The sequence below is a fragment of the Lepidochelys kempii genome, chromosome 1, assembly GCF_965140265.1.
Source record: "Lepidochelys kempii isolate rLepKem1 chromosome 1, rLepKem1.hap2, whole genome shotgun sequence".
Taxonomy (NCBI): Eukaryota; Metazoa; Chordata; order Testudines; family Cheloniidae; genus Lepidochelys; species Lepidochelys kempii.
Window position 1 is genome coordinate 237,623,447 of NC_133256.1, and position 16,575 is coordinate 237,640,021.

The 16,575-nt window shown below is 41.7% G+C and overlaps 1 protein-coding gene across 10 annotated transcripts in view; it reads right to left on the bottom strand.

Annotated features, from left to right (window-relative positions):
• PTPRO (protein tyrosine phosphatase receptor type O) overlaps nt 1–16,575 on the bottom strand; it is a 222,263-nt gene that overhangs the window by 19,289 nt on the left and 186,399 nt on the right. For 6 of the 10 annotated variants that reach the window (XM_073319239.1, XM_073319283.1, XM_073319226.1 and 3 more), the window contains 5 exons: nt 13,029–13,112; nt 5,538–5,573; nt 3,444–3,525; nt 2,454–2,544; nt 1,895–1,971 (listed from right to left, as the gene is read on the bottom strand). In XM_073319239.1, the coding sequence (XP_073175340.1) occupies nt 1,895–1,971; nt 2,454–2,544; nt 3,444–3,525; nt 5,538–5,573; nt 13,029–13,112 (370 nt within the window). The remainder of the gene's footprint in view (nt 1–1,894; nt 1,972–2,453; nt 2,545–3,443; nt 3,526–5,537; nt 5,574–13,028; nt 13,113–16,575) is intronic. The other 4 variants (XM_073319271.1, XM_073319250.1, XM_073319231.1 and 1 more) reach the window with 3 other exon arrangements.

Consider the following 16,575-nt stretch of genomic DNA (forward strand, 5'->3'; position numbering starts at 1 on the left):
TCAAGACCCAAATCAGTAAAATACCTGGTAATCTTAGGCCTAAAATAATAGTAATAGGTTATTCTAAAAGTCATAACTCTTAAAAGATTATCAAATATTTATAATTTACTAAACCTGAAGTACCTTTAGGAGACATTATACCCATACATTCCTATCCCTATCTGTCTGCTAATCTGTCTGTTTTTATTTGTAGATACTTTTTTGGGCACTATTGTAGAAAAGGGTAATTTTGTAAATAATACAAGATGCCATTTCCGCATCTGCTAGTTAACATATTTGCTTGGTGTAAGGGTTGATTTAACTATGACCCTGGCTGCCTGTTTACAGTGAACGCAGGAGGAGATTATCAGCAGAACTACGTTTAGAAAGTTATCTAACACCCAGAGTAGTTGGGGGAAAAAAAAGACAGATACATTCAAAACACAGTATGTTCCTACATGAATTAGGCTATGGATGTATCAGCCTACAGCATTCAAGTAATTAAAATACTGATGATTTGGAAGCACTTTTCCATAGACAGCCTATTTCAGCATTTGCCATCTGTAAAAGACTCAGTTCAAACTCAACACTCATAATAATTTGTAAGTACAGAACACATTTCATTTTGCTTCATATGGGGTGTGTATATAACTGATGCATCACATTTTTACTGACAGTGGAAAGCGGATCAACATGAACACTAGGGTTTGAGATGAAACTATCATGAGGTGCCAAGTGGGAGAGTGATCATCCAAATAAGCCAAACACTAACATAGCTGTGTTGTAGCTAAAGTATTTGGAAGGTGTATTTTGTGTGTAGCATTAAACATATCTAAAATATAAACATGGAATTGACAAAAGCTGAAGAGACATATCTGGATGCTATATCTATCTATATCTATATCCATATCCATGGATGCTATATAACTGGATGCTATAAAATTGTCATTCTAGTTTTCTGACTGAGCATCAGATGTACACATTATCGATATTTAATGAAGAAAAGAAAGAAAGAGCCTGCCTGGCCTTATCACTTAGTTCTGTGATCTTGTCAGATCTCAGAAGCTAAGTAAGGTCAGTGCTTTGTCAGTGTTTGGATGGGAGACTTTCAAAGTGACGCACGAAGTGCTGATATTGATTCAGTGATTCTCTTCCCATTTTAATCAGTACTGAACCAAGTCCCTAGCATGAAGCTATGGGCCACTGTGCTGTTTCAGTGGAGAACTAGAACACAGATGTGCCCACCATTTGTAGTCATTAAAGATGCCACAACACTTTTCATAACAGCAGGGAACTCTTCCCAGCATCCTGGCTAAATTCTCATGTACAAAATTACATTCTGCCTCCCTACATATCCCATACGGTTACAGCCGAATACAGCATTCTTTACTTCCTGTCCTAAAACTATAGCAGAATTGCTATGAGCTGTTAGACAGCGGCTCTAAACCGCGCAAGGAAGAAGGCGTGAACAGAACAATGCCAAGATCAGGGTAGTGCAAATAGAAGCTATGTTTGCACACCATGCCCTGGCTTGTTCTCTGTGCATTTTTACTATACCTGTATCTCTGGTTCACTGCCTTTATTCCACATAGATTAAAGTATTGGAAAAAAACCCTTTAGCTGTTTGAGAATTGCAGTGCAGAGTTTAAACTTTTCATCCGTGTCCCCAGCCAATTTCCTCCCATCTGTAACAGGATGCACACAACTTTCAAAGTTTGCTGTGGCAAAATGTGCACAAAACAGGTTTATTGGCTGATGAAAAGTGCTGTTCACTGAAGGCAAAATTAGTGAAATTGCGATAATTTTTTTTTTAAAGTCACCAAATTGCTAGGAGTTTTCACTCTTTTCACTGCCTGTGTGATATTTCGCTACTAAGAACATTAAGCCTCAGGTTGATTTGAGTCTTACCACTTACAGGAATATAGTTGGCATTAATGTAGTCTGAACCTTCTTCTTCATTCATCGAAACTAATCTGACGCGGCTAAAGTCATCTGCAAAAAGAAGGAGGGGAGGGGGAAAGAAAGGGGGTAGCTTGAGCAAACTGTGGGAGGTTTTAAATAATCTCTTAAAATCCTGAAACACAATTACACACTCTCCAGCATAACAAAGGCAAAACTGTAGAGGGCCAGCATTCCATTCTAATAAGTACTGCCCAGTTCCTGCTGCATGGATACGGCTTCATTAATGCTGCACACTCCTGCCTTCAAGAGGCTTCACTGTCGGGTCTCTTTGAATCTCATTAAAATCATGAGAAAAAACGAAGAAGGCTGCTCAGCAGTAGGAATGACCTACTATTTTCAATCATGACAAATACAAAACACAGAGTTTCATCCTTTCAAAACTAAGAGAGACCTATTTCTTTTAAAACAAGCTTTTACCTGCTGGAAAACCTGCATCAATTCCACAATTAAAACTCTTCTCCCCCCACACCCCCCGAGGGACCCTCGCAGGAGTCTGCATCTACTGTACTTACATGGGAGGATATTTGTATAGCGATTTTTACATCGATTCATGGGAAGGTCAGCAGCAAAATGGGGTATGTCAAGCCCAATCAGTTTTAGCTCCTGTATATGTCAGAAGGGAAAATGTTGCCATTAAATTGACTAACACCTGAAAATTAATGGTTTGTGAATAATGCTTCTGACAGCCCTGGACTCCAAAGCACTTTATTTACGGACACTACAGATACAGCAAGTTTCCTTGTAATACCTCATCATTTGGCTCATACCTGGGCGACCACTTCTAAGAGTGGGGAGGGAAGTCTGGTCTCCATGCCCATTCAACTTTTGGCTACCCTGATGAGACTGTCAGTAGGTTTGTCAGTTACTGTCACCTATTCTGATGATTTTGTTCTGACCTACCAAACTCATTCTACATAGGCCACTGAACAGCTATCAGATGGTGTCACCATCTGAGCTAGATTTCAGTAATGTTTCCTCAATTACTGACAACTCTCAGCTGCTTTTGATCCTGAGATTTATATAATTACTATTCATTACCTTAAATAATCAATCTAAAATATTCTGTAACATATGATCATAAATGAGATGGAGACAATGTGTGGCACCTGAGAGAACAGTGGGTGGAATCCTAACCCTATCAAGTCAAATGGAGTTTTGCTACTATGATCAACAGATCCAAGATTCCACCCAGTGTTTGTTGTTCCCTTTTGTCTTCACTTGACAATCTTGCATTTTTAGCACTGGGGAAATAAACTAGTCAGACAAGACCATGTCTTCCCAGTAAACTGTCCCTTTGTTTCAGAAGATTTGGTTGTCACCAGTGCCATTTTTCATTTTAAAAATGCATTGCAGTCAACTTAGGCTGCCACCTGGTCTATGCTACAACAGACGTGTGAGTCTGAATGCCACACTCATACCACCCATCAGGTTCTTGCAGTTTGGCATAAATAGTCGTCCAATTTGGGAGAGGCAGCTAGGAGCTGTCATCTCCATATACATACCTCAAATTGCAGAGAAAATTTATAATCTGAATCTTTGGCCATATCCTTGATGTAGCCATCAAAGTCATCCAGCTGGACAGGGCTTTTCAAAAACACACAGAAAAGAAATTAATTTCTTAAATAGGTTTGTTTTGTTTTTGAGTACTAACAATTCACTAATCTCTATTTTTAACATTGTATTCTACTACGTAATTATACCTGGGACAGAGCTTGCAAAAGATGGAAGCTTGTGTACCTGAAACGTGACACATACTGACCGATGAATCATTTACCTGTGATTACATGTACTGTATTGTAGCCATGTGGGCAACTGCAGCTAATAGGATAAATCTACCCACGTCATTAAGCTAAATTCTGCAGTCCATCTTGAGGCAAAATTCCCATTGGTTTCAGTTTGAATTTTGCCTGATTTAGGATGCAGGATTTGGCCCACTGGCAATGGAACATAGAATGGAGAGTCAGGAGAGCTACCAACTCTTGACCCTTCAAATCAAACTGTCTTAAAGGGGACCCTCTAGTTATAGCTCTGATTGAAATCTCCATTTCAATTAAAAATGAGCGTGGGATGCCAGATTTGGATCCCGATTCTAAGTCCCATCAGAGTTCAGATGGTCACATCCAGGGTTTATGTTCTGGTCATCTCTAATTACAATACATGGGCACTACTTCCTGGATGGCAGCAAAAGCCGCTCACTTGAACTGACTTAGTGACGTAAAAATCCCTTTCATAAAGGGGGAACTATCTGGTAAACACACACATTTAAATTTCATGTGCACCATAATCACACAAGCCATTAATAGGTTTCATTGGTGGGTCCATCCACACACAGGCCTGAATTTGGGTCAGACAAGGTCTATGATGTAAAATATGAAAATTTCAGCCCCAGAGCAACAAATATTTTCACAATTGGCTTTGAGAAGTTCAGGTGTTTGCCATGTTTGACATTAGAAGCCAAATTCTACTCTAGCATACGTGGGCACAATGCCCATCGAAGATAATGGAGCACAAACATATTGGGCCAGATCTTCAACTGGTATAAACTGGCCTGGCTTTATTGACTCTGATGGAGCTATGCCTGTTTACCCCAGCTGAGGATCAGGCCCCGAGTTCAGGCTAAAGAATTAGTCATTAGTCACCTTAAATAATGAAATACAAGCAGTTTCCCTCGCGTAATTATCATGTTTTAATTTACAAAATACTGAAGCATGTACACAATAATCCGTTCATGTACTTGAAGCAATATGCCACCAAGGAACTGTCTTTTATCTCCAGATAATTACTTCTCTTTACCTATTTAACATTAATGATCTAATACACAACAGCAACTGCCATCAGAGCCTGACATCAAGAAGGAAACTGCACTACAAAGAGATCCGTTCCAGTTTTTCAGTTTTTCATTTTTAAATGAGGAAAGGCACTGTTGGAATTTCTAATTTAGCATAACTGATCTTTCCCCAGTGGTTAATTTTCTATCAGTCAGGAGCTCTTTTACCACAACCTAGCTGTTGAAAAGATACAACAAAACACAGGGTACTCTTGATTTAGTGCAGGGGTTCGCAAACTTCATTGCGCTGTGACCCCACCCCCCTTCTGACAACACAAATTACTATGTGGCCCCAGGAGGGAGGACTGAAGCCTGAGTCCGCCTGATTCCTGCCTGATTCCCCCGGGTGCGGGAGCCAGAGCCAAAGCCCGAGCCCCACTGCCCTGGGTGGGGAAGGGGTCAAAGCCAAAGCCCAAGGGCTTCATCCCCAGCCCGGAGGCCTGTAGCCTGAGCCCGCTGCCCAGGGCTGAATCCCTCAGGCTTCAGCTCAGCCCCGAGCCCCAGCAAGTCTAAGCCAGCCCTGGCGACCCCATTAAAATAGGGTCCTGACCCACAGTTTGAGAACCGCTGATTTAGTGTAATTATCTCTTGCCATGTGCTTCCAGACATCTCTTGATACAATCTCTCTCTGGAGGTATTTACCAGAATGAAGACTATTTATCTCTGCAACCATAACACCATATTGCCTATAATCATAAAAATTATTGTTCAGTCTAATGTGACTATTAATTTTTTTTAAATATTATTTAAATATCAAAAAGTCACATACTTGGTCAGCTTCCTCTTCTTTAATCCATTTTTACTCCTGTAAGGCAGACAAACACAGCTTTTTTCAGTATAACTCATCATCTGGACTTGATTAAAAATTAGTCCCACTGTCAAAATTGAACTTGTTTCCATCTGAATTGAATGTATAGGTTTTATGATTGCCTTAATACGTAAGTCAGGAGTGTGGGTGGAAAGCTGACCTCTTTGAAGTCAATGGCAAAACTCCCTACGGATTTTACCCTATGGTGTTAAGGCACTGCCTGCATTTTGGAGTAGGAGAGACTGCACACAGGAAACCATGTTCAGAGACCTTGGGTGAAATCCTGATTATACTGAAGTCAATGGGAATTTTTTAACCGACTTCAAAGGGCCCAAATTTCACCCCTTCTTCCTGAGCCTGGCATAATCCCTCCAGAAATGCAAGCCAAATTAGCCTGCTACATCACTTTATAAATTGCAGCATAAAGTTCCCTAGCAGTCTAGAAGAAAAAAGGGGAACAACCAGCAGGGCAGATACAGGTAAGTAACCATTTTCATGTTCTCTCCATAGGTACTAATGCGGAGAGTGGACCAGATGATACGTCTGAGGGAAGGGAGCAGAAGGAAACTCCACCGATTGGAAGGCATGGGATGCACTCTCCTAGGGTTGGGGGTTCCACGACCACCGCTCCCAAGAGAAGGAGGCAGGTGGTGGTGTTCGGGGACTCTCTCCTCAGGGGAACTGAGTCATCTATCTGCCGCCCCGACCGGGAAAACCGAGAAGTCTGCTGCTTGCCAGGAGCTAAGATTCGTGATGTGACGGAGAGACTGCCGAGACTCATCAAGCCCATCAGCCCTTCCTTCTTCACGTGGGCACCAATGATACTGCCAAGAATGACCTTGACCGGATTACTGCGGACTATGTGGCTCTGGGAAGAAGGATAAAGGAGTTTGAGGTGCAAGTGGTGTTCTCGTCCATCCTCCCCGTGGAAGGAAAAGGCCTGGGTAGAGACCGTTGAATCGTGGTAGTCAACGAATGGCTATGCAGGTGGTGTCGGAGAGAAGGCTTTGGATTCTTTGACCATGGGATGGTGTTCCAAGAAGGAGTGCTAGGCAGAGACGGGCTCCACCTAACGAAGAGAGGGAAGAGCATCTTCGCAAGCAGGCTGGCTAACCTAGTGAGGAGGGCTTTAAACTAAGTTCACCGGGGGAATGAGACCAAAGCCCTGAGGTAAGTGGGGAAGTGGGATACCAGGAGGAGGCATGAGCAGGAGCACGTGAGACGAGAGGGCTCCTGCCTCATACTGAGAAAGGGGGGCGATCAGCAGGTTACCTCAAGTGCCTATATACAAATGCACAAAGTCTGGGAAACAAGCAGAGAGAACTGGAAGTCCTGGCACAGTCAAGGAATTATGATGTGATTGGAATAACAGAGACTTGGTGCGATAACTCACATGACTGGAGTACGTCATGGATGGATATAAGCTGTTCAGGAAGGACAGAAAGGGCAGAAAAGGTGGGGGAGTTGCACTGTATGTAAGGGAGCAGTATGACTGCTCAGAGCTCAAGTATGAAACTGCAGAAAAACCTGAGAGTCTCTGGATTAAGTTTAGAAGTGTGAGCAACAAGGGTGATGTCGTGGTGGGAGTCTACTATAGACCACCAGACCAGGGGGATGAGGTGGACGAGGCTTTCTTCTGGCAACTCGCAGAAGTTACTAGATCACAGGCCCTGGTTCTCATGGGAGACTTCAATCATCCTGATATCTGCTGGGAGAGCAATACAGCGGTGCACAGGCAATCCAGGAAGTTTTTGGAAAATGTAGGGGACAATTTCCTTGTGCAAGTGCTGGAGGAACCAACTAGGGGCAGAGCTCATCTTGACCTGCTGCTCACAAACTGGGAAGAACTAGCAGGGGAAGCAAAAGTGGATGGGAATCTGGGAGGCAGTGACCATGAGATGGTCGAGTTCAGGATCCTGACACAAGAAAGAAAGGAGAGCAGCAGAATACAGACCCTGGACTTCAGAAAAGCAGACTTTGACTCCCTCAGGGAGCTGATGGGCAAGATCCACTGGGAGAATAACATGAGGGAGAAAGGAGTCCAGGAGAACTGGCTGTATTTTAAAGAATCCTTATTGAGGTTACAGGGACAAACCATCCCGATGTGTAGAAAGAATAGTAAATATGGCAGGCGACCAGCTTGGCTTAACAGTGAAATCCTTGCTGCTTTTAAATACAAAAAAGAAGCTTACAAGAAGTGGAAGATTGAACAAATGACCAGGGATGAGTATAAAAATATTGCTTGGGTTTGCAGGAGTGAAATCAGGAAGGCCAAATCACACCTGGAGTTGCAGCTAGCAAGAGATGTCAAGAGTAACAAGAAGGGTTTCTTCAGGTATGTTAGCAACAAGAAGAAAGTCAAGGAAAGTGTGGGCCCCTTACTGAATGAGGGAGGCAACCTAGTGACAGAGGATGTGGAAAAAGCTAATGTACTCAATGCTTTTTTTGCCTCTGTCTTCACTAACAAGGTCAGCTCCCAGACTACTGCACTGGGCAGCACAGCATGGGGAGGAGGTGACCAGCCCTCCGTGGAGAAAGAAGTGGTTCGGGACTATTTAGAAAAGCTGGACGAGCACAAGTCCATGGGGCCGGACGAGTTGCATCCGAGAGTGCTAAAGGAGTTGGCGGATGTGATTGCAGAGCCATTGGCCATTATCTTTGAAAACTCATGGCCATCGGGGGAGGTCCCAGATGACTGGAAACAGGCTAATGTAGTGCCCATCTTTAAAAAAGGGAAGGAGGAAGATCCTGGGAACTACAGGCCAGTCAGCCTCACCTCAGTCCCTGGAAAAATCATGGAGCAGGTCCTCAAGGAATCAATTCTGAAGCACTTAGAGGAGAGGAAAATGATCAGGAACACTCAGCATGGATTCACCAAGGGCAAGTCATGCCTGACTAATCTAATTGCCTTCTATGATGAAATAACTGGCTCTGTGGATGAAGGGAAAGCGGTGGACGTGTTGTTCCATGACTTTAGCAAAGCTTTCGACACGGTCTCCCACAGTATTCTTGTCAGCAAATTAAAGAAGTATGGGCTGGATGAATGGACTATAAGGTGGATAGAAAGCTGGCTAGATTGTCGGACTCAACGGGTAGTGATCAATGGCTCCATGTCTAGTTGGCAGCCGGTATCAAGCGGAGTGTCCCAGGGGTTGGTCCTGGGGCCGGTTTTGTTCAATATCTTCATAAATGATCTGGAGGATGGTGTGGATTGCACTCTCAGCAAGTTTGCAGATGACACTAAACTGGAAAGAGTGGTAGATACGCTGGAGGGTAGGGATAGGATACAGAGGGACCTAGACAAATTGGAGGATTGGGCCAAAAGAAATCTGATGAGGTTCAACAAGGACAAGTGCGGAATCCAATGCACCGCTACAGACTAGGGACCGAATGGCTCGGCAGCAGTTCTGCAGAAAAGGACCTAGGGGTTACAGTGGACGAGAAGTTGGATATGAGTCAACAGTGTGCCCTTGTTGCCAAGAAGGCCAATGGCATTTTGGGATGTATAAGTAGGGGCATTGCTAGCAGATTGAGGGATGTGATCGTCCCCCTCTATTCGACATTGGTGAGGCCTCATCTGGAGTACTGTGTCCAGTTTTGGGCCCCACACTATAAGAAGGATGTGGAAAAATTGGAAAGAGTCCAGCGGAGGGCAACAAAAATGATTATTGGTCTGGATCACATGACTTATGAGGAGAGGCTGAGGGAACTGGGGATGTTTAGTCTTCAGAAGAGAAGAATGAGGGGGGATTTGATAGCTGCTTTCAACTACCTGAAAGGGGGTTCCAAAGAGGATGGCTCTAGACTGTTCTCAGTGGTAGCAGATGACAGAACAAGGAGTAATGGTCTCAAGTTGCAGTGGGGGAGATTTAGGTTGGATATTAGGAAAAACTTTTTCACTACGAGGGTGGTGAAACACTGGAATGCGTACCTAGGGAGGTGGTGGAATCTCCTTCCCTAGAAGTTTTTAAGGTCAGGCTTGACAAAGCCCTGGCTGGGATGATTTATTTGGGGATCGGTCCTGCTTTGAGCAGGGGGTTGGACTAGATGACCTCCTGAGGTCCCTTCCAACCCTGATATTCTATGATTCTATGATTCAGTCACTTCAGCTCTGTCCCTGCCTCACCTGGTCCTATCTCCTCTAGGAAATAGAGTGTCACCACACAGATGAAAGAAACACAAGGACTGAGACTATACCTAGCCCTACACAAGTGTGCAAGGATCGGAAGCCCCTGGCAACCCTTTCCAAACACACATGAGGCGAAGAAATTCTAGCCTGTACATGGCATTTCACATACACCACATAATCAGATTGAGGAATGATCCTCTACTTCCACAATGAAGGCAATGGCAAATATCCCACAGATTTCAACAGGAGTAGGAAATGAATGAGTTAAGCAAGGTAATATTTAAGAATAGAAATAAAAAGTGCAGTATACTAACCACCATCATACCTTACATATTGTTCCAGACAAGGAGCCCTGGCTCAAGTCTGTCTGAAAACAGTTCTAATATGTGATGATTCACTACACTAAAGAAGACCTGAAGAAGAACTCTGTGTAAGCTTGAAAGCTTGTCTCGCTGGAACAATGTTAACCAGTCAAATTACATGTCCAAATGAGCACATTCTGAATTAATTTATCTACAGTTTCTAAGAACTATTGATCATGTTTGCTAAGACAATCAGACAGCTTGAACAAAGTTTTGCTTCCTAAAAGGCCCCTCAGAAGTGTTAAATACTTTTTCTGGGCTGTTAGTGATATCTGCCCTTAAGCATGTCCTGCTATAATAAAGTTAAAACTTTTTTATTTCATGGTCATAATCAAGTGATTGCTAGATACTCTTGGCTAAACCAGTTCACACTAGCTAAGAATGGTTGAAATTAGATTTTTTTAAAATCCCAAAATGGGAAAACTAAATTTTTCAGGGAAAAATATTTTGATGATTTTTTTCATTTTTTTGAAAAACAAATTCAAAATGCTTTTTTAAAAAAAACAACAATAATATTTGATATTTTCAAAAAATGTTTTGAAATAGCAAGGAAAAATACAGAGGAAATTGAAAAAAGAAAATTTAAGTTTTCCCTCCTTTCATCTCCAGAGGTATTAAAAGTGTGTGGGGGGGGGGGGGGGGGAGGTTTCAAAAGCAAAAAAGGATAAGAGGAAGGGGGAAACACCCCAAAAAGTCAAAACATATATTTTGGAAATGAACAAAAGTTTTAAACAGGTTTCTAAAAAATTTGTTCTGATTTTTTTCATAAAACAACAACAACAACAAAGAATGAAGCAAAAATTGCTTGTTTTCTTTCTAAATAATTCCCTCTCAAGAAAAGTTTCTAGATCAGCTCCTACTACATCAGCTCCTACTCTGGCCCAGTACCTTCTTGTTGTATTGTAACAATCTATTTTCATTCATAACAGATGATGCGTCTGCAGAGTTAACATAGCTATGCCAATAACATTTCTACACCGGTGTGGAACAATTACTATGTAATACAATATATACCATTATCTATCTAACTTGAAATAACTTTTTGCTATTTAGACACTGACATGTGTGCACCTTGACTATACCCATACTCATACCCCTGAAACATTTATTTTACACCTTAATGGTAGTTTTGCCAAAGAAGTCTTAAAAATGAATTCATCCAGGCTATCGAAATACAACTTTTGTTATCCCTTGTGACTAGGGTAAATCTGAAAGACTGGCATATAGGATTAATTAAAAAAGAAAAATATTAAGTGCTGCCATGATGGGAGTGCTTCTAGGAAATCTCCAAGGAACACTTCAATAGGCACATAAAACAGATGATTGACATCCATACCCCATGAGACAAACAGAAAACATTTATTAAGCTTTCAGAATCTCAAGAGTCTTTTGTTACTTTACATTGCAATGGCTGCTGAGTATTCACAAAATGTCATAACCAAATTGCATGTAAAACGAGGACGCTTGAAACAACAGATTTCATTTCATGCTGATATTCCATTTACACTATAGGCTTAACATAGGCTTAGTAAAAAATAATCTAACACTCTGAAGGCCAGATTCACCACAGTGCCGCACCTTGTGTGGTAATTTACACAGTGCAGCATGGGTGTAGAATACTATTATCCTGATTCGATATCATGTTATATCCACTTTGGACTTGTATAAATGACTACACAAAGCATAGGTGCTGGGACTAGGGGTGCGGAGGGTGCTGCCACACACCCTGGCTTACAGTTTGGTTCAATGACTCTGAGCACCCCCACTATACAACTTGTTCCAGCGCCCTGACACAAGGGGCAGGTCAAAGGAGTACCAGGCCCTGAGTGCTTTTTGGAGGGTTTGCTCCTGCTCTTATAGAAGTCAATGGCAAAACTCCCATCGGCTTCCCCTTTCTCTAGTAATCAAAAAGTTTACTTTATCTGGATCCAATCCCAATTTAGATGAGTGTTTTTAAATATGCAACAAAACCAGAGATGATACTTCATCTCCACAATCCTTGTATAGTATATTCCTCCTACTAACTTAACTGGGCACTGCCGCTCCACACGAATACTGCTACCATCCTGGTAAAAGATTTTGGCAACAGCGAGAGAGAGCCATTCTCTTGATTTTAGTACCAAACAGGAGAGGCATCACTTTGATTTCAGATCTAGAGGGGCACAAACTCCCTCCCATTCAGTAAAAACTTCTTGGTCATACATATATTAAGATTTCATTTATGATTTTATATGTTATAAGCAAGCTACAGACATGGGTGGTCCATGTTATGGCTGTTTATAAACACAGCAATTAAAGATGTTGGAGAGGATTATAAGCCAGGGTTGTAAGAAGCCTTTGGATCTAAATCAATTGATTAGCTATTTATCAAAACATCTATCATTTATTAATCCTTTATAAATGGAACCTTAATTTCAAGTGTGACCCATTTATTATGGTTGGGGAGAGCTAGCTCAAAGCATTTGCTGTACAAATTCTGGGCCAGTTTTTGCTCCCAACAGCAAAATGCCTATTGACTTTGGTGGAGAAAGATTGCACCTTTAAAAACAAATGGTTTGTTTTGGATTTAGACAGGTGAGCTAACACCAAGCAATTAGTAAGAGGAGACAGCAGCAGAAAGCATCATCAGGCAATCAGCAAGTGGATGAAGCAAAAGTTACAAGGGGGTTTGTAATAAAGTCATAAAAGTTGCATAGGGACAATAATGAAGTGTGTGAGAGTGACGTCTACAAAATTTTCTTTTTAAGTAACAAAATGGGTAGGAGCATAAACAAGCAAAATGTGAAGCAAATAGCATGTATTTTGACACACACACACTCTCCAGTCCATATTTCAGCACATGAAAATTCAAGAACTTCAAGAACTTCCAACCATTTGAAAACAAAAGAACACATTTTTCATGTATTGGGAAATTAATATGGTTTAGCTATTGCATAGGGAAAAACAAGTAAAATCACTTACCAAGGATTAATATAAAATGCCAAAAGATAATCAGTCCAGAGGCATGAGGGTAGCAGAGTTAGGAAAGCAAATACACTTCTACGCCTGTGAGCATTAATAGATAACATATATAAAGATGAAAAAAAAGTGAGGAGAGTTAGTAAGACAAACTAAACTCAGGAGCTCAGTCAATTGTATAATAGAGGTTAGTTAATAGGATAAAAAATTCCTGTTACTCTGTTAAACGTGAAAATTATTAGATTCCATGGCACTGGTACTCCATGATCCTGCAGCTTGTGTAGTAATTTATACCTGTTCAAAGTGAGTGTAAAATTATACACAACTGGATGGGAGCATTTTACAGTAGTGCAAATAACTACACAGAGTGCAAGGCAGTGTAGATTTAAGCCCAATATTTTAAAGCAATGTTAATGGATGTAATGGTGCCAGGTAAAGATGCTCCATGTGAACTCAGAGTGGGATTTTCAGCAGTGCCTAAAGTCACTAAGGTGCCTTTAAAATCTCACCCGCAACTTTGTCATCATTTATATTGCTCTAGTTTACAGTATTTAGGGTATTTCAAGGGAGTTACATTTCATTTTCAGCTAAATATAGCTATTATATAGCCCGAATTTGCAAAACTTGTTCTGGCAAGTAGTCCCATTGGCTTCAGTGGGAATATGTGTATGAGTGTCAAGGGATCAGGTCCATATACCTTCTCAGTCCTGTTGAGTTAGATTTCTGCAAATGACCTTGAAACTGCAAAGGCAATACCACTAATAGGCAATACCAAGTCTTAAATAGTCACCATACATTATTCCTCAATGGTTTCCAGCAAAGTTCTATTTGTTCCTTTGCTAAACTCAGTTTATTTCTGTTGTTTCTGTGGGTAATTATTTATGGCAGATTTCACTACTATTAAACATAAGTTTTAGATACAAAATAACCCTTTACATTTATATTTGTGTGTTATGGACCAAATTTTGCTCTGACTTACACAGGTGTAAATCCAAAGAAACTCAGTTAATACAGGAGTTACTCTGGCTTTACAGCACTTAGTAGAATTTGGTCTTGTATAATCAAAGTACATTGCAAACATTAACTCTTAATGAAACTGATAGATTCTGCACTCATTCAATCAATGGGAGCTTGAACTGAGTAAGAATTTTGTGATTTGGCTTATCATGAATGTCTGGCAATTCCCAGAAGTAATACTGCTGACCTATGCCTGACTACTCTAAAACAGGAACAAAGAATGGACACTGCCTTTGTCTGTGGTAAGAAGAAAAGGAGGACTTGTGGCACCTTAGAGACTAACACATTTATTTGAGCATGAGCTTTCGTGAGCTGGGGCACGTGTGTGTGTGTTTGAGCAAGAGTGTGCATGTGTGCGCACCAGAGAGAGAGTGAAAATCAAGCTGTGTCTGCCGTAAGTGACCCTAACCCAAATCATCCAGTCTGGGGGGAGGGATAGCTCAGTGGTTTGAGCATTGGCCTGCTAAACCTTGGGTTGTGAGTTTAATTCTTGAAGGGGCCATTTAGGGATTTGAGGCAAAAAAAAAATTGGGGATTGGTCCTGCTTTGAGTAGGGGGTTGGATTAGATGATCTCCTGAGGTCCTTTCCAACTCTGATATTCTATGAGACACTACACAGGAAAACCCCACATAGGGAAGTGGAAACTCCAGGAAATATCTTACTTTTTGTTGTTGCTGCTGCAGCAAATAAAGGGTGCTGGAGAGTTTGTTGGGCCCAAAATCTAGAGCGATTTTTACAGATGGGGGTGTGTGTGTGTGTGTGTCTGTCAGATACAAGTCTGCCTGGGGGCCAGGGAAACATGCTGCCCAGAACTCACCTGGTGATGCTGCCCATACAACCCATCCTCCAGGCAGCTATGAAGCATGGACTGGGAGAGCAGTAAAGTTAACACTAGTTTAGGCACCAATCTTGCAAACACTTGAGCACATGATTTACTCTAAGCACATGAGCAATACCACTGACATGAAGACTACATACTTGCTTAAAATTAAGCATGTGCTTATGTGTTTATAAGATCAGGTCCTTAATCCTTAATAGTTGAGAGGAATCCCTGTGGGACTGGTGTGGGGACAAAGTGGGTCTCTTCACAAGCAAGCCTCTATTTTCACAGAGGGCCTTCCACAGGGCCTGGGAGTAGGAGCAGATGTTGTTGCTAAGGCAACCCTCTTCCCTTCCACATCCCCAGGGTCAGGGATTTGCAGGTCTTCATCCCATCTGCCCACAGAGGCAGACGGAACAGTCTAGTCGATGTTTCCTTTCATCCTCTGATATCAAACAGGACAAGTGTCCATCAAACCACAAGCTAATATGATTGGAATTCCTATCTTTGTTTATAGTGACCATTTCAGGCAAAACTCGCACTGAAGTGAGGACCTCAAGATTTGGCCCCATTGCCTTAAACTGGTCAAATACTAAACAGGTATAATCTTTGAGAATTCATGCAGATGATAACTCAAGCAACAAGAATGGTCACACTTACTCATGCAAATCTAACAATGAATTCTCCCCCCAAAAGCCCTTTCTGTTTTTAATGTCTGTTGCTATTTTAGTAATTTGATTCCAGTGTGAATTTTTAATTTACAGGAGTGTTTGAGCTTCTGCCTGGGCTGCAATTAACATATTCCAAATAAGAGACGCTGAGAAGGAGATTAGCATGTACACAGTATGGCTGGCTGCTATTAAAGCTACACCAAGCAAGTGAAGCTTGTTCAATATGTAGTTAATTAGCAGCACTGTTAGGTATTGACAGGCTGTGCTGGGATTGTTAGTTCAGTTTGTGTGCTTATTAGCAAAAGACTTGTTTTGATGCAGTAGCAATCCATTTAATCCCATCCTTGCTGGCAGCCTACACCCCATGAGATCATAGAAACAGTTCCAGGTCCACCAATTCCTCATTCCAACCCCGTTCACATTCAACAAAACTGAACCACGAGTGGAAAAACTGAAGCACTTAGTTTCTTTTCCCTATGGAGTTTGGTGGCATTTTTTGAACACTGTATTTTGGCCAGCTTTGGAAGCTACTCATGTTTGGCTTTTTTGGGGTTGCTGACAATAACTTCCCAAAACAGTAAACAAGTCAGTTAGCAGCACCACTGAAGTATCGGGAACATGAACAAGAATCACAACATCAGCAGACAATAGGGAAATCACTAGGGCCCATTTTGCCTCGATGGAAGCTAATAGGGTGGATTTATTTGCTCTAACACCTCTCAGGGAGTGATGGAACTATTGATGGAATGGAGTAACTAATCAATGCCTGCTGTTTCTGCAGATGGTTTTCCAGACCTGACTGGGTGTGTTTTGCTTCCAAACACCCCAGCAACACTGAGCACAAAGTTGCAAGGGCGATTTGAGCTAGCTTGGCCTTGTTCCAAATACAAAGGAAAAATAACTAATGGCACTGGGGCTTGTATTTCTGTGAACAGAATTGTTAGCTGATGATCTATTAAGAGCAGCCTCACTGCTTGACATTAATACATCTCCATAGAGCTGCTAATGGATTTATAGATCAGCCCTCTACCCCTTTGTTAT